General features: G+C 42.4%; 2 protein-coding genes across 3 annotated transcripts in view; one reads left to right on the forward strand and one right to left on the reverse strand.

Moving 5' to 3' along the window:
• rtp (MORN repeat-containing protein retinophilin) overlaps nucleotides 1–26,653 on the forward strand; it is a 77,156-nt gene that overhangs the window by 6,908 nt on the left and 43,595 nt on the right. The window contains exon 1 of one of the 2 annotated variants that reach the window (XM_069324495.1): nucleotides 23,677–23,889. The exons of the other annotated variant lie outside the window; for it this stretch is intronic. The gene's annotated coding sequence lies outside the window, so the exon portion shown is untranslated. Of the gene's footprint in view, nucleotides 1–23,676; nucleotides 23,890–26,653 lie in introns of those variants that run through there. 2 annotated transcript variants of the gene reach the window in all.
• LOC123770571 (apolipoprotein D) lies at nucleotides 493–7,247 on the reverse strand. The gene is made up of 5 exons (XM_045762610.2): nucleotides 7,168–7,247; nucleotides 4,053–4,190; nucleotides 2,861–2,951; nucleotides 1,980–2,089; nucleotides 493–1,736 (listed from the first exon to the last, which is right to left on the reverse strand). Exons 1-5 carry the CDS (start codon nucleotides 7,168–7,170, stop codon nucleotides 1,491–1,493), a joined length of 588 nt encoding a protein of 195 aa, XP_045618566.1. The 5' UTR covers nucleotides 7,171–7,247; the 3' UTR covers nucleotides 493–1,490.

Below are 26,653 nucleotides of genomic sequence, written 5' to 3' on the forward strand. Positions count from 1 at the left end.
CTGGGGGGGCAGAGAGCATGAGCGGGGCCTGGGGGGGTGTAGAGAGCATGAGCGGGGCCTGGGGGGTGTAGAGAGCATGAGCGGGGCCTGGGGGGGATGTAGAGAGCATGAGCGGGGCCTGGGGGGGATGTAGAGAGCATGAGCGGGGCCTGGGGGGGGGTTAGAGAGCATGAGCGGGGCCTGGGGGGGGGTTAGAGAGCATGAGCGGGGCCTGGGGGGGGTGTAGATAGCATGAGCGGGGCCTGGGGGGGGGGGTGTAGAGAGCATGAGCGGGGCCTGGGGGGGGGGTTAGAGAGCATGAGCGGGGCCTGGGGGGGGGGTAGAGAGCATGAGCGGGGCCTGGGGGGGGGGGTTAGAGAGCATGAGCGGGGCCCGGGATCTGAACCCAATATTCCGGATTGCAAGTCGAGAGGGAATCCGCCTGTACTACCAGGACCCCAAATATTGAGACCTCGAATACTATTATATTTAAATAAGGAATGAAAACAAAAGTTGTATAAAATTGTAGCATTTTTATTTATATAATATGTAAAAATAAATATCTAAATTATATATAGTAGATAAAATGTTGAATATCCGGCTGAGGCTCCCTGACTGAGGGGGCGCGGGGCCTTCCATTTTGAGGTGGCCTACTTGGTGCTTCCCAGTACCTTGTTAGAAGTCTATCTGGTTCTTTACATCTGTTTTACTTGTAAGTCCATCATATACATGTACTATGTATGTATACTCGCACATGTATATACCTAGCACACATAACACAAACACTTAAAGACCAGTTTGAAATGGCGGGCTTATATTAGTCATCTGTCCTGTGGCTATCATGAGCTGTGTACAGTACTGAGCTTCCCATATACGCCTGACGGTGTATATGGTATACTAGAGGGCCCACTATGGGGCACGGTATACCAGAGGGCCCACTATGGGGTACGGTATACCAGAGGGCCCACTCTGGGGCACGGTATACCAGAGGGCCCACTCTGGGGTACGGTATACCAGAGGGCCCACTCTGGGGCACGGTATACCAGAGGGCCCACTATGGGGTACGGTATACCAGAGGGCCCACTATGGGGTACGGTATACCAGAGGGCCCACTTTGGGGCACGGTATACCAGAGGGCCCACTCTGGGGCACGGTATACCAGAGAGCCCACTCTGGGGTACGGTATACCAGAGGGCCCACTCTGGGGTTCAGTAGGCTAGGGGGGGCCCTATACTGGGATACAGTAGGCTAGGGGGGACCCTACACTGGGATTCAGTAGGCTAGGGGGGGGGGGGACCTACACTGTGATACAGTATAGGCTAGAGCCGCCCCACTGTAGGATACAGTATAGGCTAGAGCAGCCCCACTGTAGGATACAGTATAGGCTAGAGCAGCCCCACTGTAGGATACAGTATAGGCTAGAGCAGCCCCACTGTAGGATACAGTATATGCTAGAGCAGCCCCACTGTAGGATACAGTAGGCCAGGGGGCCGTGGTTCACCTGGCGGCCACTAGAGAGCGGCCGCAGCACAGGTGTGGTAGGGATGAGGAGAAGGGACGATGCTGGCCACGTCCAGTCCCTGCGAGGCGAAGACCTTCTTGCAGCGTCTGCGGGCGGTGGCTGCGTCTCTCAGGTCCCTGGCGTACACATACACCCCCTCCACCTTGTGTGTGGGTGTAGCCTGCTGACACTGGTACACGCAGGCCGTGCTGGTGTAGTCTGTGTCCAACACACTCACTGACCCGACCGGCAGCCCCTGTGTACAGTGATATCGTAAGAGGACCCAAACCCCTCGCGCCAGAAGATGGAAAAACGAAGACCTTTCGGTCCGTCCTGGACCATTAGCAAGTAGTATATGTAACATTTCTATTTCATTAAATATGTAAGAGTAAAGGAGAACTACAGAAGGCTTATTGGGCCATATGTGGCAGATAAATACTCATGAACAAGTGTGAAGTGATAGGATGTAGAGGAGGGAGGTGGAGGTGTAGTAACTCACGAAGTATGAGATGGAGAAGGTTGCTGGGTCGTGTTGTGGGTGTAGGAGGGTGGTGACGCTAGACGCCTTCTCCCGCCCGTCCACGCCCGCGGTCACTCGCCTCACACTCTCTGCAACACCACCATTACTTCACTCTCATCCTCCTACTTGTTTAATAGTGCAGTGGCAGGCACAGACGGAATTATCAGGGGTAAAGCGCCAAGCCGTTGCGGCTATATAGCACTGGGAAGGGGTCAGGATAAGGATTTGGGATGGGACGGGGGGAAGGAATGGTGCCCAACCACTTGGACGGTCGGGGATTGAACGCCGACCTGCATGAAGCGAGACCGTCGCTCTACCGACCAGCCCAAGTGGCTGAGTCGGGAGAGGAAGCATGTATAATTAGGCTTATCAAGGTCCCCCTTGGCCAATTACTAATCCCAATGCAATCCTACAACAGTTGACTAATTCCCGGGTACCTATTTATGCAAGGTGAACAGAGTACTAAGGTACAAGCCACAAAAGTTGCTTAAGCATTTATAGCATATGGTCAAACGTACAAAAATGGACTGTTGGTCCCAAAATATTTAGGTTGTGTGTTATTGACAATAATTAGTCCAAATAATACACTAGAAAATTTAAATGTAACTATTGAATATAAGCTCTGCAAGACATCTTAGGCCTAATATAGTATTAATATTACATATAACATATAGTGAAAGGAAAGGGCACAATAGTCTGTCCTGCCCGGGATTTGAACCCGGGATCCTAGATTATGAACCAAGGACGTAGCCTACTGCGCTACAGGACCATGGAAAAAATCAATAACAGGAAATATTCCTCCCCAAGTTCCAGCCATGAAGAGTGTCTGCCCCCGACAGGGCCAGGCGAGACATACTTACCGTCTGTGACTGTGAAATGGACAGTGGCACACTGACGGGCCGTACGGAACAGGTTTGGCTTGGACGCCGCCTCCACCCACCGTCCTGAAAACTGAGGGAATGTCCAATATTATACCACCCATCATAAGAATATAGAAACACGCAAAGGCCCATAAATGGCAGTTCCTATTGACATTCTACTAACTCATTCGTGCATGTGTCTAACCTACGCTTGAAACAATCAATAGCTCCCACGGTTCGATAAATCAACACTCCTCTTACCGAACCAGTATTTACCCAGATGTTTCCTAAATCTAAACTTATCCAATTTATATCCATCGTTTTGTGTTGATATATTTAAAATCTTGCTTGTATCCTCTTAAATGTTGTACGCTTTCATCCACTTATACTTCTTCATCCACTTGTACTTCTTCATCCACTTGTACTTCTTCATCCACTTATACTTCAGTCGTATCATCCATTACTCTTCACCTTTCTAAGTAATGTTGAGCTTTTTAAATCTCTTCGTAAAGAAGGTTTGTAATTCCTGGGATTAACTTCCTTATAAGTAAATTTATGTTCATTGTAAAGTATGATGACCAAACTGAGCTGCATAATCTAGATGGGGCCTAACCAGAGTAAGATATAGTTGAAGAACAACACTAAGCTGTTGTAACGCCAACACTTCTAGAAATAAATCGGTGTCCTATTTGTCTTATTTCGTACATTTAAACACTGATTTGTTGACTTTAGATCTGTACTAATGATGACTGTACAGATCTTTGTCATATCCACTGTTGTTGTTATAGATTCAGCTACTCGGAGCAAGTTCCAAGTAGCACGGGCTATGGTGAGCCCGTAGTGGACTTACCTGGCACATGAGCGGTGCTCGTCATATCTAGACTTGCGCACCTTAAATACCTTACGTAATGAGGTGGAACTGCAGGACGGCCATTACCCATACGACACGGCTCCTATGCGCCCAAACATTCAAATATACCTGAGTTACCCGAGAACCACTAACCCTAGTGACCTCGACGAGGACACGAAGCCGGCGGCTTGTCAAAGGTTCCCCACCGCTGATATTCATTGTCATATTCAACTTTCACAAAACGCTAAAAGATGTTTGCTTCCAAGATATATATTGCCGACACAATACATATCACTTAAATTTAAATATTGTTGATATAGCTTGTTTTTAATATATTGTTACCTTTTGATAGTTGAGTGAAGGCTGGGTGCGAGGGTTGAGACAAGTGCCGTTGAGTATATGTGAGAACTCTGGCACAGGCGCGGCGCCCGTCCCGCCGGCGCCAGCCACCGCCACCACCACCACCACCACCAGGAACATCTGTAAACACAAGCGACACTTTGTAAAGATTTACAACATTCAAAACTTTAGCCTCGTATAAGGCTGTAATTCGGTAAAATCATGGGACAAGGACTTTAGGGACTTTAACTTTAGAGACTAACAGGGACTTTAAAATCATGGGACAGGGACTTTAGGGGTCCCTGTAGTCGGGTTAGTCCTCGACGCACAATCGAGAATTCTGGGTTCGAATCCTGGGCGGGACAAAAATGTTTGAACACATTTCTTTTCACCTAATGCGTCTATTCACCTATTTTGAGGTTATCGTGAGATGATTTCGAGGCTTAGCAGCCCAGTCCTCGACCAGGTCTCCTTTTTGTTACACACCCCCAGGAAGCAGCCCGTAGCAGCTGCCAGGTACCTATTTACTGCTAGGTGAACAGAAGCATCAGGGTGAAAAACTCTGCCCATTTGTTTACTCCTTAACCGGGGATCAAACCCGGAACCTCAGGACTACGAATCCTGAACGTTGTCCCACTCACCCGCAAGGTCTAAAATGGCATTCAACAAGGAAATTCAATATCCGAAAAAGAAGGCAAAATCACGACTAAATATAATGAGAGCAATCACAGGGCCCCGTCTAGGAGCGGGACACAAAGTGTTAAGAATGTTTTACATACACGCCGTTCGTTCCCTAGTTGATTATGCAGCACCTGCCTTACTCCTCTCTCCTGGTCAGTGGGCAAAATGATGCAATGCGAGTCATAGCAGGAGCTCCCAGATAAACTAAAATATTGAAATTAAGAACAGAAACCAAGTTAAGGTCGATTGAAATAAGGGTAAAAGGGATTGCTGCGTGCATGCTGACCAAGATATTGACTAGACCTAGAATCGGTTCACTTAAAGGTATAATTACTGGCGCACTAACTCTGGACAGAAGAGCCTCCAATAGCAACAGGTGGACCCATTGTGCGATAAACATAAATACATTTGATATAACAAACACAATCACTGAGAAGGGTGTCGACAAAATACGTGCAGACTGTTATGCAAGCCCCTTGGGAATCTTCGCCAGCAGACTTTAAGATTATGGTTCGTGAAGGAAAAAAAGAACCAGACTAATCCTCGTCTGCTATGTAATATTGCACAGATGCATATAGAAGCAAACTTGGCATCCAACAGCTTCACATACTTCACAGATGGATCAGTAGACCAGATGGGACAAGAAACCGGAGCTGCAGTTAAAGCAGGAAACTCTGTAAATAGTTGGAGACTCAAATGGGTGTTGAACTTTACAAACAGTTATGCTAGCCATTCAAAAGGCTTTAGAACATGCTCTTGCTGAACACCGACAAATGTTATCATACATACAGATTCGACAACTTGTCATTGAAACCTTGCAACAAGAACACGTATGTGATAACATCCATCTGATCACAAATGTCATATCATTAATGCAAACACTCTAACAACAAGGCCGTCGGATACTTATCAACTGGGTGCCAAGTCATGTGGGAATATTAGGAAATGACATTGTAGACGAAGCTGCAAAACTTGCAACTAAGAAGAAGAAATGTAGACATTTATATACCACAGAGTCTATCATAGATTAAATAAGTAATTAGAAACGGAACGATGCAAAAGATGTACAGTGACCACAACACAGCAGTTGCAACATCAGGATCTGTGGGTTGGTACAAGACATCAACCAACTACGAATCACTTAGTTTGATGAAAGGGAGCAGTAGAGCAACAGAAGTACACTTACATCGCATCAGGCTTGGATACCCAAGTGAATGGGAAATAGGCTTACAGGTTCCGGAAGATGAGAGGAAATGTCAGCATTGTGGAGAAATGCCCGACAGACCACTGGAACATTATCTAACACAGAGCACAGTTACAAACCCATTAAGATTTCAACATAGATTCAACAGAGCAGAAGTTGTCAAACACATGGGGCAAAATCTTACAGAAGCGACCATACGATTCATAAATACTCATACTCCGCTTGAGTAAAACAGAAAAGCAACATTTAGTGGGGCCAACCAGAGGCTTAAGGACCCGCGCAGGAATATCCGTGAAAAAACTAGCTAGTAAGTATGTACCCAGGTGTTAGTCAATTTGTTGTGGGGGGAGGGGGAGGGGGGATCATGCTTCCTGTTCCCCGACACAATACATGATTATATATGACTGTAGTATATATGTGGGTTGTTGTGTAAGACTTGTACACGTGTCGAGGCAGGAGTTACGAGACATTCAACACCGCGGGACCGGTTTATGACGCAAGGAGCCGCCAATATTCATGTAAACATTTGTTTAATAATTTAAGGGAATACATTAAAAACTTGCATTATTAGATTTGAACAAAGATTAAGGCTTTATATTAGAGATGAATGATTTCTTTAATCATCTGTGAATATATTTTTTAAAAATATACCCAAGGATATATTTATAACAAACACACTTATATAAATTATATAAATATAACAAATCCAGGTACCTAAGGGACATCTCGGGTATATTTTAGAGTGCCCTAGTGGCCTGGACGGGGACATGAAGCCCCAAGGGTCACCGTTGTTAGTGGACTCATCAGGGACAGGAAGCCGATGGCTTGTCAAAGGTTCCTCATCCATGTACCGAGTACATGCATCTCAGAACTGTCGGTACGCTCAGTATTTAGGTGGGGCCTGACAGCTGAGTGGACAGCGCTTCGGATTCGTAGTCCTGGGGTTCTGGGTTCGATGCCCGTTGGAGGCGGAAACAAATGGGCAGAGTTTCTTTCACTCTGATGACCTTATTACCTAATAGTAAATAGATACCTGGGAGTCAGACAGCTGTTACGGGCTGGTTCCTGGGGGTGTGTGGGAAAAAAAATCAGTTGATTGACAGTTGAGAGGCGGACTGAAAGAGCAGAGCTCAACCCCCGCAAGCACAACAAGGTATTCACCTAGTTGTGCTTGTGGGGGTTGAGCTCTGCTCTTTCTAGGTGAATACAACTAGGTGGCTACCCAGGACTTACCATGTTGAACAATGTAAGACTTGGAGAATGTTGGTAAGAAGGGAGCAGGCTGGTGCCGGCTGGCTGAGAGCTGGCGTGCTGGACAAGAGCAGCATCTCCCTTATATATACCCCTGCCTCCGTCCCTCCGTCCCTCCCTTGGAGGCTTCATGGGTCCCTGTGTGCCCCTCCCCCTCCCCCCTCTGATCTATCCTCGTGTGGTAGAGGGGGGTGGGGGGGGAGGGCAGCAGGCTAACGAGTTACAGCCCCGCTCCTGTGCCAGGTAAGTCCACTACGGGCTCACCATATCCCGTGCTACTTGCCCCGCTCCTGTGCCAGGTAAGTCCACTACGGGCTCACCATATCCCGTGCTACTTGCCCCGCTCCTGTGCCAGGTAAGTCCACTACGGGCTCACCATATCCCGTGCTACTTGCCCCGCTCCTGTGCCAGGTAAGTCCACTACGGGCTCACCATAGCCCGTGCTACTTGCCCCGCTCCTGTGCCAGGTAAGTCCACTACGGGCTCACCATAGCCCGTGCTACTTGGAACTTTTAGTTCCCAGTAGCTTAATCTTATACAACAAGGAGGCAGCCGGGTTCCTCCTACAGTGCCCTGCCATCCGCACTCTCTGATGGCTGCCCACCCTAACCCACCCGTGGGACACCCCCATGCAAGTCCATTCCTTCCAGCGGTCGACCCCACAGACGCATTCATAAACTTTTACATGCTGTTCATTCAAAACGGAAATTTTCTCAAATATAAATTAATATTATAATATATTAGCATATTGTGCATATAATAATAATAATAATAATAATAATAATAATTTTATTTAGGTAAGGTACATACATAGAGATTTTACAAAGTTTGTTGGCTTTATAGATAGAGCTAGTACATACAATGCCTAAAGCCACTATTACGCAAAGCATTTCGGGCAGGAAAAATATTAATGACTAAAACTTAATACTAATTGAGTTTAAAGTATAAAATGTGTTGAGAACAAATAAAAAAAAAAGGGGGGGAACGTGGCTGAAAAAGCAGCACAAATACAATTAGGTCAACAAACAGCGTTGTTTAAAAAAACAATAACAGACATGGGTTGACAATATAGAGGTAAGGTAGGTTACAGGGAATTTATTAGGTATAGCTTCGTTTTTATCTTAAACTGGTTGAGAGAGGTACAGTCTTTAACATGGTTGGGAAGGTCATTCCACATTCTGGGTCCCTTGATTTGTAGAGCATTTCTAGTTTGATTAAGTCGTACTCTTGGAATATCAAAACTGTATTTATTTCTGGTGTGGTGCTCATGGGTTCTGTTACAACCTTCTAGGAAGCTTTTGAGGTCAGGATTGACATTACAGTTCAGCATTTTATATATTTATTTATTTTTATTTATTTATTTATGCATATACAAGAATGTACATAAGGAATGTGAGGATACAAATATGGTAATTACAGTCTTGTAAAGCCACTAGCACGCGCAGCGTTTCGGGCAGGTCCTTAATCTAAGAAAATTTTAAGGAGGTAAATACTTGCAAAATTATAGACAAAAAATGATAACAGATTACATGAAATGAAAAAAAGATGAGAGAAAATTGTAGGTACAGTATATTAAAGCACATAGGTAGCTAAGATTGATTGCAATGACAGCTTGAATGGTAGTTGACAAAAAAATTGGTAGTCACAATACAGCATATGGCTAGCACATAAAAGAAGACAGCAATGAACACAATGATAAGGTTGTTTGAAATTACATAAAAATTAGGAGATTGGGTAACACTAGGTACAGAGCAAATTTAAAGCTCAGTGTAGGAAACTAAGAAGATGAAGTTAGGTACTTTTTGGTTTTGCTTTTAAAATTTATTTATTTATATACAAGAAGGTACATTGGGTTAGAGAGAATACATAGCATAGTACAGTATTTACAATCTTGTAAAGCCACTAGTACGTGCAGCGTTTCGGGCAGGTCCTTAATCTAACAGATAATTTTAAGTAGGTAAATTCTAGCAGAATTAATAAAATGATAACAAATACATTGAAAGAAAAAATGAGATGAGAGAGATTAGTAAGTATATTAAAGCACATTGGTATATTAAAGTTCTGATTGATTACATTGACAGCTTGATTGGTAATTTAAACAAGATTAAGAGACACCATACAGCAGATTGGCAGCACATATAAGAAGACAGCAATAATCACAATGGTAAAGATGTTCAGATTGGGTACATAAAGATTGGGAGATTGGGTAGCAATAGATACAGTGCAATTTTAAAGCAAAAGGTAAAAAACTATGAAGATGAAATTAGGTACTTTTTAGTTTTGTTTTTGAATGAGGCAAAAGTTGGACAGCTTTTCAATTAATTAGGGAGTGAGTTCCATAGACTGGGTCCCTTTATTTGCATGGAGTGTTTACACAGATTAAGTTTGACTCTGGGGATATCAAAGAGATATTTATTTCTGGTGTGGTGATAATGGGTCCTATTGCATCTGTCCAGGGAGAGTTTCAGGGCAGGATTTGCATTTAAGAACAGGGTTTTGTAAATGTAGTTGACAAGAGAATTTGTGGAGTGAGATTATGTTTAGCAAGTTTAGGGAGTTAAACAAGGAGGCTGAGTGTTGTCTGAAAGCAGAATTTGTTATTATTCTGATAGCAGATTTTTGCTGGGTGATGATGGACTTGAGGTGGTTTGCAGTGGTTGAACCCCAGGCACAGATACCATAATTAAGATAGGGATAGATTAGTGCATAATATAGAGAGATGAGAGCAGAGTTAGGTACATAATATCTGATTTTGGAGAGTATTCCAACTGTTTTAGAGACCTTCTTAGTTATGTGTTGTATGTGGGTGCTGAAGTTGAGTCTCTTGTCTAGGAATAGGCCGAGAAACTTTCCATCATTTTTATTGCTAATGTTTACATTGTCTATCTGAAGCTGAATTGCATTTGTAGATTTACTTCCAAATAAGATGTAGTAGGTCTTTTCTATGTTAAGTGTTAGTTTGTTGGTTGACATCCATAAGTGGGCTTCTTTTAGTTCATTATTAACAATATTATTTAGTGTATGTATGTATGGGTAGGTTTGATATTGGTCTATAATTGTTTATGTCTGCCGGATTACCTCCTTTATGAACTGGTGTTACTCTTGCTTTTTTTAAGGATATCAGGGAAGGTATGACACTCAAGGGATTTGTTGAACAGCAGAGCTATAGGTGGCGCAAGGGCATAGGAAGCGCTCTTGTATACAATAGAAGGGATTTCACTGATGTTCCCAGCTTTGGTTTTTAGTGAGTGTATGATAGACACAAGATCTGTCTCACTGACTGGTGAGAGGAGAAGAGAGTTTGGATAGCTGCCTGAGAGATATGTGTTGATATGTGTCTGAGTCTGTGGGATTTTACTGGCAAGATTAGCACCAACCGATGAAAAGTTATTAAATTCATTTGCCATTTCTAAATCAGTTGACGGTGTAAGGCCATCCTTAGAGAGTGTTATCTGGTTGTGGGAGTGTTGTTTAGTTCCTAGGATATTAGAGATGGTTTTCCATGAGCTTTTCATGTTGCCTTTTGCTTCATTGAATCTAGTCTCATAATATGAAAGTTTAGCTTTTCTTATGATACTGGTAAGCACTGATGAGTACCTCTTAACTACTTCCTTTGTAACTAGGCCAATCCGAAATTTCTTTTCATATTCATGTTTTTTGTTGATTGATTTAATTATGCCACTTGTGAGCCACGGGTTATTTTTTCTTTTATCAGTTACTTGTTTGGTAAGGAGGGGACAGTGAGTGTTGTAGAGGCTTAGAGTTTTGGAGAGAAAGAGGTTAGTTAATGAGTTTATATCCTGTGTATTATTAAATTCAGATTCCCAGTTAATATTGTGAAGTGCATTAGAAAGATTGCCTAAAGCTGATTCACTGTGTAGCCTGAGTGAGAGTTTCTTGCTTTCTGGTGGTGTTGTGTCCATGTTTGCTATGAGGAAGGTAGGATAGTGGTCAGTTGTTCTATCATAGATTACCCCAGATGTAAGGGAAGCTGTTATATTAGTCCATAAGTGATCCAGGGTAGTGGCAGATGTTTGAGTGACTCGGGTGGGCTTGGTGATTGTGGGGATTAGCATACAGGAGTGCATGCTGTTACGGAAATAGTCAACTTGAGGGTTGTTTTGAAGACCCAGGTCAATATTGATATCACCTCCCAGAATGATGTGATTTTTGTTGAGATTGTTATTTATGATAAGATTCCTTACGTTATCTGAGAATGAAGCTATGTTGGTATTAGGAAATCTATAGATGGCACCGATACTCAGGGAGGATTTAAGGGATTTACTGGAGAGCTTGGCAAGGGTATATTCACAATAGTCGTCTCTCTCACTAATGACACTATTGCAGATGAAGGTATCTTTGTAATATATTGCTGTGCCAACTCCTTTTTTATTAGGCCTGTAGTTATGAATGGCTTTATAACCAGCTAAATTGTAGAGTTGGGTATAGTCTTTACTTAGCCAAGTTTCTGTTAAAATGATGAATGATAACCTAGTAGCTAGTGCTGTGAGTAGTGCATTTATATCATCAAAATGTTTACCAAGTGACCTAACATTTTGGTTGTAAACTGATAAGCAGGTGCTATTTAGGAGTTTGTTTTTTGCAAGATTTGCTGTGCCTGCAATACTGCAATAATGATGCAATAATGATGATCAATGTGCTGATTGGTGTGGGTATGCGACAGAAGATTACGATCAGGATCAATATCAGTAAGCATGTAGATACAATAATGTCACGATACAATAAGATAAGCAATTACAGGAACAGTTAAGTACTAAAACTGCTGTAAATAGAAAGTAATTATAGCAAAACACAACAATAAACGTAGGTACACAAAAAATAGAAACAATTAGAAGTAGAGTAAAGATCCCCGTAGACAGCCAGGAAGGATATTGTAGTTAGGTTAAGACAGAAGAAAAAGTCAGTAGACAGACAAGAATAATATATAGCAAAAAATAAAGAGACAAATAATAATCGTAAAGTAAAAATAATCTTAAAAATAAATTATTTAATATAGCTTAGTTGTGAACCTATAATTAGTATGAACTTAAGAAAACAAAATGAGCTCAATAATTACAATAATTACAATTACAATAAATGATGTATAAATCAAATTACAAATTTAAAAATAAAAAAAAAATAACGGGGTAAGATTATATTTATGAGCAAGATTTTACTAAGACACTGAGGTAAATACTTACATAAATACTAAGTCTGCAATAATTAGAGAATTATTATAGCAAAACACAACAATAAAGCAAGTATACAAAAGAATTAAAACAAATAGAAGTAGAATAAAGATCACTAGACATCCATGGAGGATACACAAGTTTGGTGCAGAGAACAAAATATCAGTAGAGACTGTCAAGATGAATATATATAAAAATTGACAAATGATAATTGTAAAGTAAAATAATCTTAAAGATAATTTTATTTAGCTTAATTTTTAACTTATTAGTATGAACTTAATTAAGAGAACAAAATGAGGTCAAATTAATTTCTATAAATGACATTAATCAGTACAATTAAATTTTAAAATTTAAAAAGAATAGGGTAAGATTAGATTTACGAGTAAAATTTTACAATGATACTGAGGTAAATGCTTGCATAAGTGCATGGAGACTTGACGGATTACTTGGGGAAATTATATGAATGAGAGAACATTAGGTAAATGGTAAGGCAGAGACAGCACCTTGGACAAAGTTAGATTAAGTTAGGCAAGAGCCAAGGGGCCTCGTAGCCTGGTGGATAGCGCGCAGGACTCGTAATTCTGTGGCGCGGGTTCGATTCCCGCACGAGGCAGAAACAAATGGGCAAAGTTTCTTTCACCCTGAATGCCCCTGTTACCTAGCAGTAAATAGGTACCTGGGAGTTAGTCAGCTGTCACGGGCTGCTTCCTGGGGGTGGAGGCCTGGTCGAGGACCGGGCCGCGGGGACACTAAAGCCCCGAAATCATCTCAAGATAACCTCAAGATAGACACTCAAAGAGTTATTTTAAGTACTGGCATTGGACGGGTTCAGGTTTTCAGATATACCACAATCACTAAAGAAGGCCAGTAGTTGTTGGTCACACTTTATTTCATATCTTTTTCCTGCACTTTCCTTCTTTGCAATAATCGTTCCATTCCTAGTGTAGCACTGCTTGATAAGACCAGGGTTTTGTTTGCGAATTGTACGCAGCCTGAAGAGGAGGGATCCACGCTGCTTTGTAAGGCACTCATTTATATAGAGGTTGGTTTTATGCTTAGCAGCTGATTGTATGAGGTCAAACTTAATAGAGGGATTTGCAAGTTTGATGAGCATTCTCCTACTGCTACGGGAACTGTTTTTATCTATCCTGATAGCTGATTTGATATCAACATTGACTTTCATCTTCGAATTAATTATGTATAATACACATGAGAGGATGTGCAGTGACTTAATATCTAACATATTCAGAGATTTGAGTAGGGGTACCGAGTGATGTCTGGGGCCAGAGTTAGATATTGTCCTAATAGCAGCTTTGTGTTGAGTAATTAGAGGACGTAAATGATTTTGGGTAGTAGAACCCCAAGCACAAATACCATAGTTGAGATATGGATAGATAAGGGAGTAATAGAGAGTCACCAGGGCAGGGCGGGGCACATAATATCTGATCTTAGAGAGAATGCCAACAGTTTTTGAAACTTTCTTTTATATATTTAGAATGTGTCCCAGGAAATTCAGCTTGTGGTCAATGAGAACGTCAAGGAATTTGCCATCTACTTTGTTACATATTTGGGTATTGTCTATCCTGAGATTTATTTGATTTGAGGATTTATTGCCAAACAGAATATAGAAAATTTTGTCAATGTTAAGGGTGAGTTTGTTGGCAGTTAACCAAAGATGGTCTTAATTTAGCTCAGTATTCACTGTGTCATTTAGAGCAAGGGGATCAGGACTGGAGTAAATGAAGGTTGTGTCGTCAGCAAATAGAATTGGTTTGAGGTGTTGGGAGGCATTTGGAAGGTCATTAATGTAGATGAGAAAGAGTAGAGGGCCAAGTATGCTGCCCTGAGGAACACCAATGTTGATGGGTAGGGTGGGAGAAATTGTATTATTCACAGAAACATACTGGAGCCTGTCAGTAAGATAAGATTTGAGGTATTGCAGGGAGTGTCCTCTGACTCCATAATGATGTAATTTAAGAAGAAGGTTTTGGTGGTTGACAGTGTCAAAAGCTTTACGCAGGTCCACAAATAACCCAACAGGGAACTCCTTTTTATCAAGAGCTGCATGTATCAAGTTGATCATACTAATAAGTGCATTTGTATTTGTAGTACGTGGGTGAAGCATTTACAGCGTTGTGGTTTGAACAAAATTCGTCAGTGAAGCACTTGTTCCGGAAGTGTTCGAATGTCATCAGTTGTGAGTCGTGTGTAAACCGTGTTTCATTCATAAACAGGGGGGTTGGCGGGTGCATGGAATCACTTTTGGGTCTTTGTTTATGAGGACAGGCTGCTGGGTGTTACGGTAGAGAGAAAGTATCGTTATACAACCCGTTCTCCCATACAAAGATCCAAGCTCTTTAATCCTCCCACCAAACCCCCAGGTGTTTATGAATGAAAAGCGGTTTACACACACAACTGATGACGTCCGAACACTTCCAGAACAAGTGCTTCGCTCACGTCCTTTGTTCGAACCACAATTCTATAAATGCTTCACCCACGTACTTCAAATCTGCCCATCCTCCAAAGACCCAAAAGTGATTCCATGCCGCCGCCAAACCCCTTTTTATGCATGTAAAAAGATTTACACACGACTCACAACTGATGACGTTCGAACACTTCAGGAACAAGTGCTTCACTGACGAATTTTGTTCGAACCACAACGCTATAAATGCTTCACCCACGTACTACAAATAATCGCCAACAGAACCTAAACACCTAACAGAACCTATGCCTATATATGCACAATATGTTAATATTTTATAATATTAATTTATATTTGAGAAAATTCCCGTTTTGAATGAACAGCATGTAAAAGTTTATGAATGCGTCTGTGGGGTCGACCGCTGGATGTAATGGACTTGAGTCGAGGACGGGTTGCTTCAAATAGAGATGATCACCAACAGAACCTAAACACCTAACCTAACCTACGCCAAACTATACATACAATTTTTATGTCTAAGAATATGAATTAATATATGAGAACAAACCAACAGCCTTGTGTGTGAACGGGCTGTTATAGTGGAGTTATAGGAGGGTGCTAAAGTCTAAGGGACGGGATTCAATAAGGTGTTGACTAAACCACACACTAGAAAGTGAAGGGACGACGACGTTTCGGTCCGTCCTGGACCATTTTCAAGTCGATTGGTGCACAATTGACTTGAGAATGGTCCAGGACGGACCGAAACGTCGTCGTCCCTTTACTTTCTAGTGTGTGGTCTGGTCAACATATTTCAGGCACGTTATTGTGACTCCTCGTCTTCAATAAGGGAAGCAGGAGGAAGATGACTATCATGGCATCAGGGGAAAGCGCCAAGCCATTACGACTATATAACACTTGGAAGGAGTCAGGATAAGGGATTTGGGATGGAACGGGGGGAGGGGGAGGAATGGTGCCCAACCACTTGAACGGTCGGGGATTGAACGCCGACCTGCATGAAGCGAGAGCGTCGCTATACCGACCAGCACAAGTGGTTGGGTAGATTATCGGAGCTAACATTTGAAAAGTGTGGACCCCAGTTCGTGTGTGACCGACCAACACAAGTCCCCGTGCAGTCCCCATGGCGCAGTGGTAAACACGTTCGCCATGCGTGTCGCCAGGTATTTGGCCTGGGTTCGTATCCTGGCCGGGGAGGATTGACTGGGCGTCAATCCTTAACGGTAGCCCCTGTTTACCCAGCAGTAAAATGGGTACCTGGTTGTTAAACGATTTGGCGGGTCGTATACCAGGGGAAATTACGATTAAGGAGGTTATCTTGAGATAATTTCGGGGTTTAGTGTCCCCGCGGCCCGGTCCTCGACCAGGCCTCCACCCCCAGGAAGCAGCCCGTGACAGCTGACTAACTCCCAGGTACCTATTTACTGCTAGGTAACAGGGGCATTCAGGGTGAAAGAAACTTTGCCCATTTGTTTCTGCCTCGTGCGGGAATCGAACCCGCGCCACAGAATTACGAGTCCTGCGCGCTATCCACCAGGCTACAAGGCTACAAGGACCTGCCCGGAACGCCATGGGTGCTGCTGGCCTTGTAAACATGTAACAACTCTTTTATAAATAAATAAATTCAGCGTATTGTGGGGGGGTTTCATCCTAGGGGGGGGGGTCAGTAATTCGACCCTGGTGGGGGGGGGGGGTCAGTAATTCGACCCTGGTGGGGGGGGGGGTATAAGCCTAACATATACATGTTAGGCTTATACCTCAATATAAGCCTAACATGTATATACACATTGGCTGTCTGTCCCCCCGACACTATGAATTATTATTATTGTTCTTACATATGGCATTAGATATAATCATTGTATATTATATAATAATTAATATAATCTTACGCATTTAAATTAAGGTAGGCCTAAGTTATTTGTACATAGGCCACCGTTAATCGTAAATAGGCCTACATCATATTTTTACATAGTTTTCAACATTTGATCAAAATAATTCAAATATGGTTGTGTGAGACATTAGGCTACACAGCTCTCATTAATACATATGTACATAGTTCCAGTTTTGTTGGTGTGTTGAACACCACCACACAACACACTCTATGGGTACAATATTAAGTGAATTGAAATTGAAATTGAAATAAGTTTATTGAGGTAAAATACACACAAAGGGATGAGGTAGCTCACCTTATTAAGTTGTATTATGAAGATATCTTGAACACATTCTATGCAGGGTTATGAAGAGGAGAGTGGCAGACGGCAGAGTCTGTTATGATAACTAGGTTATGATATCCTTGCTAGGATACCCTGCAGTGTTTGTCATGATGACTACGTTATGATATCCTTGCTAGGATACCCTGCAGTGTTTGTCATGATGACTAGGTTGGGATATCCTTGCTAGGATACCCTGCAGTGTTTGTCATGATGACTAGGTTGGGATATCCTTGCTAGGATACCCTGCAGTGTTTGTCATGATGACTAGGTTATGATATCCTTGCTAGGATACCCTGCAGTGTTTGTCATGATGACTAGGTTATGATATCCTTGCTAGGATACCCTGCAGTGTTTGTCATGATAACTAGGTTATGATATCCTTGCTAGGATACCCTGCAGTGTTTGTCATGATGACTACGTTATGATATCCTTGCTAGGATACCCTGCAGTGTTTGTCATGATGACTAGGTTGGGATATCCTTGCTAGCATACCCTGCAGTGTTTGTCATGATGACTAGGTTATGATATCCTTGCTAGGATACCCTGCAGTGTTTGTCATGATGACTACGTTATGATATCCTTGCTAGGATACCCTGCAGTGTTTGTCATGATGACTACGTTATGATATCCTTGCTAGGATACCCTGCAGTGTTTGTCATGAATACTAGGTTATGCTATCCTTGCTAGCATACCCTGCAGTGTTTGTCATGATGACTAGGTTATGATATCCTTGCTAGGATACCCTGCAGTGTTTGTCATGATGACTAGGTTATGATATCCTTGCTAGGATACCCTGGGATGTTTGTCATGATGACTAGGTTATGATATCCTTGCTAGGATACCCTGCAGTGTTTGTCATGATGACTAGGTTGGGATATCCTTGCTAGGATACCCTGCAGTGTTTGTCATGATGACTACGTTATGATATCCTTGCTAGGATACCCTGGGATGTTTGTCATGAATACTAGGTTATGATATCCTTGCTAGCATACCCTGCAGTGTTTGTCATGATGACTAGGTTGGGATATCCTTGCTAGGATACCCTGGGATGTTTGTCATGATGATTCCGTTGGGATATCCTTGGCGAGATATGCTGGCGGGGAGCGGGTGGGAACCGGGTTACCCGCAGGTTGAGCCGGTCTTCCTGGCTGCTGCTCGTGACTTTATCGTTCATGAGGCTGCCATGAAACTCTGCTTCTGTTTCAACTGGATTCCATCAGTCAATTTGGAGGGTGAGATAGATGCAATCTTGCCATATGAAGTAGACTGAGGGCCATGTCTGCTCCACATGCAGTAGACTGGGGACCATGCCTGCCCTACAAGCAGTAGACTGTGGGACCATGCCTGCCCTACAAGCAGTAGACTGAGAGACCATGTCTGCTCTACATGCAGTAGACTGTGGGACCATGCCTGTCCTACAAGCAGTAGACTGTGAGACCATGCCTGCCCTACATGCAGTAGACTGTGGGACCATGCCTGCCCTACATGCAGTAGACTGTGGGACCATGCCTGCCCTACATGCAGTAGACTGTGGGACCATGCCTGCCCTACATGCAGTAGACTGTGGGACCATGCCTGCCCTACATGCAGTAGACTGTGGACCATGCCTGCCCTACATGCAGTAGACTGTGGGACCATGCCTGCCCTACATGCAGTAGACTGTGGACCATGCCTGCCCTACATGCAGTAGACTGTGGGACCATGCCTGCCCTACATGCAGTAGACTGTGGGACCATGCCTGCCCTACAAGCAGTAGACTGTGGGACCATGCCTGTCCTAGATGCAGTAGACTGTGGGACCATGCCTGCCCTACATGCAGTAGACTGTGGGACCATGCCTGGCCTACAAGCAGTAGACTGTGGACCATGCCTGTCACCTTTTAAGGGCTATGTTAATTAAGGAGGGTAGATACAGACAAATTAATTGACAAGAACGCAATAAGTACTGGTTCTGGTGACAGGCTGAGAGAGACGACAGCAAAAAGTACCCAGACAGGGGGGAGCCCCGGCCTGGAGGCGTGTGTGGTGGTGTTGGCGTCAACCCAACAACGCCCAGGTTCTGGGAACCAAACCCCACCTTCCAGGAACTGCCTCCACCGCCCCTCCCCCCGCCCTCACCATGGTCTGGTGACGTCTGTGTTTACGTCGACTCATTTGTTTGATTAGATACACAGAGTTTAGTGAGTTTTTATATTTGTTTAGCAGTCCTGGATATAGCAGTCGGTTTGTTGGCAGTGTTGTGAAGTGTCGTAGGAGTTGAGACGAAGCCTGACTATCCTTGACTATCGGTGCCATCTATAGATTTCCTAATACCAACATAGCTTCATTCTCAGATAACCTAAGGAATCTTATCATAAATAACAATCTCAACAAAAATCACATCATTCTGGGAGATGATATCAATATTGACCTGGGTCTTCAAAACAACCCTCAAGTTGACTATTTCCGTAACAGCATGCACTCCTGTATGCTAATCCCCACAATCACCAAGCCCACCCGAGTCACTCAAACATCTGCCACTACCCTGGATCACCTATGGACTAATATAACAGCTCCCCTTACATCTGGGGTAATCTATGATAGAACAACTGACCACTATCCTACCTTCCTCATAACAAACATGGACACAACACCACCAGAAACCAAGAAACTCTCATTCAGGCTACACAGTGAATCAGCTTTAGGCAATCTCTCTAATGCACTTCACAATATTAACTGGGAATCTGAATTTAATAATACACAGGATATAAACTCATTAACTAACCTCTTTCTCTCCAAAACTCTAAGCCTCTACAACACTCACTGTCCCCTCCTTACCAAACAAGTAACTGATAAAAGAAAAAAAAATCCGTGGCTCAGAAGTGGCATAATTAAATCAATCAACAAAAAACCTGAATATGAAAAGAAATTTAGGATTGACCTAGTTACAAAGGAAGTAGTTAAGAGGTACTCATCAGTGCTTACCAGTATCACAAGAAAAGCTAAACATTCATATTATGAGACTAGATTGAAAGAAGCAAAAGGCAACATGAAAAGCACATGGAATACCATCTCTAATATCCTAGGAACTAAACAACACTCCCACAACCAGATAACACTCTCTAAGGATGGCCTTACACCGTCAACTGATTTAGAAATGGCAAATTAATTTAATAACTTCTTTTCATCGGTTGGTGCTAATCTTGCCAGTAAAATCCCACAGACTCAGACACATATCAACACATATCTTTCAGGCAGCTATCCAAACTCTCTTCTCCTCTCACCAGTCTGCCCGACAGATGTTGTGTCCATCATACACTCACTAAAAACCAAAGCTGGGAACATCAGTGAAATCCCATCCATTGTATACAAGAGCGCTTCCTATGCCCTTGCGCCACCTATAGCTCTGCTGTTCAACAAATCCCTTGAGTGTCATACCTTCCCTGATATCCTTAAAAAAAGCAAGAGTAACACCAGTTCATAAAGGAGGTAATCCGGCAGACATAAACAATTATAGACCAATATCAAACCTACCCATACTATCAAAAAATATTTTAAAAAATTATCTGCAAACAGCTCTACTCCTATCTCGTAAAATTTGACATACTAAGCCCCAGTCAGTTTGACTTCCGCTCCCAAAAGAGTACCAACGATGCAATTATTAGTCTCCTTGATATAATTTACTCAGCCCTTGACAAAAATGAGTTCCCGATTGGACTCTTCATTGACCTGAGAAAGGCCTTTGATACTGTTAATCACAACTACCTTTTACTTAAACTCCATCATTATGGAATCCGAGGCCTTGCCCTAGACTACATCCAATCCTATCTTGGTGACAGACACCAATATGTAGCCATCAATGATACAACCTCTTCCACTCTACCAATAACCGTTGGAGTGCCACAGGGCAGCATCTTAGGACCTCTCCTATTTCTTATATACATCAATGACCTGCCTAATGTCTCTAACATTCTGAAACCTGTTTTGTTTGCTGATGATACTACCCTCATCTACTCTAACCTCAACCCACATACACTAAATAATATTGTTAATAATGAACTAAAAGAAGCCCACTTATGGATGTCAACCAACAAACTAACATTTAACATAGAAAAGACCTACTACATCTTATTTGGAAGCAAATCTACAAATGCAATTCAGCTTCAGATAGATAATGTTAATTAACATTAGTAATAAAAATGATTGAAAGTTTCTCGGCCTATTCCTAGACAAGAGACTCAACTTCAGTACCCACATACAACACACAACTAAGAAAGTCTCTAAAACAGTTGGTATACTCTCCAAAATCAGATATTATGTACCTAACTCTGCTCTCATCTCTCTATATTATGCACTAATCTATCCCTATCTTAATTATGGTATCTGTGCATGGGGTTCAACCACTGCAAACCACCTCAAGTCCATCATCACCCAGCAAAAATCTGCTATCAGAATAATAACAAATTCTGCTTTCAGACAACACTCAGCCCCCTTGTTTAACTCCCTAAACATGCTAAACATAATCTCACTACACAAATCCTCTTGTGTCAACTACATTTACAAAACCCTGTTCTTAAATCTTATTATGGTCCTGACTGATGCCATAGTCTACTATTCACCTGACTGATGCCATAGTCTACTATTCACCTGACTGATGCCATAGTCTACTATTCACCTGACTGATGCCATAGTCTACTATGGTCCTGACTGATGCCATAGTCTACTATTCACCTGACTGATGCCATAGTCTACTATTCACCTGACTGATGCCATAGTCTACTATTCACCTGACTGATGCCATAGTCTACTATTCACCTGACTGATGCCATAGTCTACTATTCACCTGACTGATGCCATAGTCTACTATTCACCTGACTGATGCCATAGTCTACTATGGTCCTGACTGATGCCATAGTCTACTATGGTCCTGACTGATGCCATAGTCTACTATGGTCCTGACTGATGCCATAGTCTACTATGGTCCTGACTGATGCCATATTGAGGGAAGGAGACTTATGCAAGACGCCACAGGCAGGTGGACTCCAACCCGGCAGGGCCCAGGAGCTGAAGCTAGACCCCCAGCACTACTAGGCCATTAAGCTAAGAGTAGTTTAGCTACTCAAGATGTCCATGGTGGTTGTCAAGGCCAACAAGGTGCCTCAGGTTGAAGGGTGTGACCGATCACCTTGGCGGCCCTGGTTGACTAATTATTCAAATGAGCCACAAGGACGGAGGCTAATCAATCATTGCATCAATTCAGCTGAAGTAAATATCAATATATATACGTACATACATATTATTTGTACTAAAATCTCTTTGACCCGACTTGGATTCGAACCCTCTCGAATACCTGGCTGTTTACAAAAAATGTGAGCCGCGGCTTGTAAAGCAGGATCTGTTTTTTACTCACCAAAGTTGCGTTGATTTTACAACATGGTTCTTTGTGAGTTGTTGAGTCTGTCCCTCGCGAGTCTCTGTCTCACGAGTCTGTCCCTCGCGAGTCTCTGCCTCGCGAGTCTCTGCCTCGCGAGTCTGTTCCTCGCGAGTCTGTCCCACGCGTGTCTGTCCCTCGCGAGTCTCCCCGTGAGCGTGCAGATGCGTGAGGTCACGCTGATCGGACCCTAGTTGTCTGCTGAGCTGTCTGCCTGTTTTCATCTGTATGTTTCCCACCTGGTGGGGGGGGGGGGGGGGAGGTGGTGGGAGTGTTCCCTGGTCCACACGGGTGTTCTGTACAGCAGCTTCACTAGTACACATATTTCATCTGCCAGTTCCTTTACGTCTTTGGAGTGAACTCCATTCATATCCGGGACTTTTGAGTCTTTTAGTTTGTCAAAGTTCTTCCTGACTGTGTCGCATGTAATGGGTAACCCCTTAACTCCCCTTCACAGTGTCCGTCAAGGATGTTCAATCGTTCTAGTGTGAACACTGTTGTAAAGTGTTCATTCAGTGTTGCTGCCTGTTTATCATCCAATATAACTTGGCTAGTCTCATCTTTTAGGGGTTCTACCTTCTTATAGAGTCATAGAGCAACTCTGGATCCTTCTCTGTTTTGGGTAAGTTTTGTTTCGTAGTTTGTTTTGGCTGATCTAATATCCTGAGTGGCTGAGCTTAGTGCCTTTGTGTATGTCTCATAATGTGAGGTGTTCAGTTATTATTTGTAGGTAAAGAGGATGCAGCTAGTTACTATAGTATCCTGGTTGGTCAGTAAGTGTATGTGGTGGTGGTCGTGATACTCATATAGTTACTATAGTATCCTGGTTGGTCAGTAAGTGTATGTGGTGGTGGTCGTGATACTCATATAGTTACTATAGTATCCTGGTTGGTCAGTAAGTGTATGTGGTGGTGGTCGTGATACTCGTATAGTTACTATACTATCCTGGTTGGTCAGTAAGAGTATGTGGTGGTGGTCGTGATACTCATATAGTTACTATAGTATCCTGGTTGGTCAGTAAGAGTATGTGGTGGTGGTCGTGAGACTCCTAAAAAAGAGCTTGAGTAGTCTTAAGTCCAAAACTACTAAGCTGTGGTTAATTAAAATATCAAGTAAACCTTTTATACAAAAAAATGTAGAAAACTTGTGGTAGTGAGGAGCTGGCCGGCCGCCAGTGTGTTCTGAGAACTGACAGCACATTTCCAGGAGCAGGAGTGGGCGAGACCTTGGCCGCCTGCCCGCCTGCCTGCTTGCCTGCCTGCCGGCGGCATGACCTGCTGCTCACGGTCAACACCTTCTTCACTCACACTGGTCCTCTCTTATTTATATCCTGTGATCATGTCACAGGCTGCGAGCAGCCGCGTCCAACAGCCTGGTTGATCAGTCCAGCAACCAGGAGGCCTGGTCGACGACCGGGCCGCGGGGACGCTAAGCCCCGTTAGCTCCTCAAGGTATCAAGGTAGGTACAGAGAATACATAGCATAGTATTTACAATCTTGTAAAGCCACTAGTACGCGCAGCGTTTCGGGCAGGTCCTTAATCTAACAGATAATGTTAAGTAGGTAAATTCTATCAGAATTAATAAAATAATAACAAATACATTGCAAGAAAAAAATGATATGAGAGAGATTAGTAAGTATATTAAAGCACATTGTTATATTAAAGCTCTGATTGATTACATTGACAGCTTGATTGGTAATTTAAACAAGATTAACAGACACCACAAAGACAATTTGGAGATTGGGTAGCAATAGATACAGTGCAATTTTAAAGTAAAAGGTAAAAAACTATGACGATGAAATTAGGTAGTTTTTAGTTTTGTTTTTGAATGACGCAAAAGTTGGAGAGCTTTTCAATTCAATAGTGAGTGAGTTCCATAGACTGGGTCCCTTTATTTGCATAGTGTGTTTACACAGATTAATTAATTTAAACACTTTAGCGCCCCTGGGTCGTAAATAAACGACGCGTAACTACACGCATGTGTATCAAGAGTTGCGGGAGCGTCGTAAATTTACGCGCGATTAAAAAATATTTGTATAAAATCCAATTTTTATTCGATCGACTTGGGGATAGTATGAAAATGTTTGCCATTAAATTTCCGTTTTCTCTAATAGGCACATGGCCTATTTGGGAGAACGGCATTGTATTGTAACTTAGTGGAAAGACTATTGCATTGTTGACACGGCGAGTGTTATCGCCCACTTAACAGATTCAGATTCAGATTCAGATTCAGATGTTTATTCAGGTAAGGTATATACATACAAGTGATGTTACATTAATGGATTGATATATAGATAGAGCTAGTACATACAATGCCTAAAGCCACTATTACGCAATGCGTTTCGGGCAAGAAAAACATTAATATCTAGAACTTAATACTAATTGAGCATAAAGAATAAAAGATGTTGAGAACAAATACAAATAAAGATAAAAAAAAAGGGGGAACATGACTGAAAAAGCAGCACAAATACAATAGGTTGACAAACAGTGTTGATTAAAAAAAGAAAATAACGGACATGGGTTGACAATAGAGGAGTGAGGTAGATTACAGGGAATTTATTAGGTAGTTTTTAGTTTTTATCTTAAACACACTCTTGGTGTGGGCCGCGATCATGATTCTATATTTATATGCATATGTCCGTGTAGCAAATTTAATTACGATCACAGTGATATCAAATTTAACGCTGTAGAACAAGTGTGGAGTTGACAACCCTGAAAAGAATAGAAACATTTCGTCGGTGTTTGGAGCTCGCGGCTAGTGATCGATGTAGCTCTTTAGCTCTTTGTGTGATTTAACTCATGCTTTGGTGACATATACATATGTTCTTATATGTTCCTATAGATCATTCTATTGCGAACACATTGGTACAAAAGTGAAACCTGTACATCGAAAATTAAGGTCAGGACAGTGAAAAGAGTATACACTTTTCAGTGTTGCCGCTCGGTCACCCGAAAACGTCGAATTCACCTCCAGAAAGTCGATGTCCGTCCAGTCCATTTTGTGGCGGGCGTGAAAGTGATTAAGTTTGACTCTGGGGATATCAAAGAGATATTTATTTCTGGTGTGGTGATAATGGGTCCTATTACATCTGTCCAGGGAGAGTTTCAGAGCAGGATTTGCATTTAAGAACAGGGTTTTGTAAATGTAGTTGACACAAGAGAATGTGTGGAGTGAGATTATGTTTAGCATGTTTAGGGAGTTAAACAAGGGGGCTGAGTGTTGTCTGAAAGCAGAATTTGTCATTATTCTGATAGCAGATTTTTGCTGGGTGATGATGGACTTGAGGTGGTTTGCAGTGGTTGAACCCCATGCACAGATACCATAATTAAGATAGGGATAGATTAGTGCATAATATAGAGAGATGAGAGCAGAGTTAGGTACATAATATCTGATTTTGGAGAGTATTCCAACTGTTTTAGAGACCTTCTTAGTTATGTGTTGTATGTGGGTGCTGAAGTTAAGTCTCTTGTCTAGGAATAGGCCGAGAAACTTTCCATCATTTTTATTGCTAATGTTTACATTATCTATCTGAAACTGAATTGCATTTGTAGATTTGCTTCCAAATAAGATGTAGTAGGTCTTTTTTATGTTAAGTGTTAGTTTGTTGGTTGACATCCATAAGTGAACTTTTTTAGTTCATTATTAACAACATTATTTAGTGTATGTGGGTTGGGGTTAGAATAGATGAGGGTAGTATCATCAGCAAACAAAATAGGTTTCAGAATGTTAAACATTAGGCAGATCATTGATGTATATAAGAAATAGGAGAGGTCCCAAGATGCTGCCCTGTGGCACTCCAACGGTTATTGGTAGAGTGGAAGAGGTTGTATCATTGATGGCTACATATTGGTGTCTGTCACCAAGATAGGATTGGATGTAGTCTAGGGCAAGGCCTCGGATTCCATAATGATGGAGTTTAAGTAAAAGGTAGTTGTGATTAACAGTATCAAAGGCTTTTCTTAGGTCAATGAAGAGTTCAATCGGAAACTCATTTTTGTCAAGGGCTGAGTAGATTACGTCAAGGAGACTAATGATTGCATCGTTGGTACTCTTTTGGGACCGGAAGCCAAACTGGCAGGGGCTGAGTATGTCGAATTTTATGAGGTAGGAATAGAGTTGTTTGCAGATAATTAAGGTTTGTAGATAATTATCATATCTACATTATAAACTATGTGTGGAGTCAGCCTCCACCACATCACTGCCTAATGCATTCCATTTGTTA

Source organism: Procambarus clarkii, chromosome 14 (assembly GCF_040958095.1).
Source record: "Procambarus clarkii isolate CNS0578487 chromosome 14, FALCON_Pclarkii_2.0, whole genome shotgun sequence".
NCBI classification, from domain to species: domain Eukaryota; kingdom Metazoa; phylum Arthropoda; class Malacostraca; order Decapoda; family Cambaridae; genus Procambarus; species Procambarus clarkii.

What these genes read in the sequence shown, in the direction of transcription:
- LOC123770571 (XM_045762610.2), bottom strand. An exon ending in CCATTTCACAGTCACAGACG is followed by an intron (nt 2,090 to 2,860) that starts GTAAGTATGTCT and finishes GTGGTGTTGCAG; the next exon opens with AGAGTGTGAGGCGAGTGACC. An exon ending in CCTTCTCCATCTCATACTTC is followed by an intron (nt 1,737 to 1,979) that starts GTGAGTTACTAC and finishes CACTGTACACAG; the next exon opens with GGGCTGCCGGTCGGGTCAGT.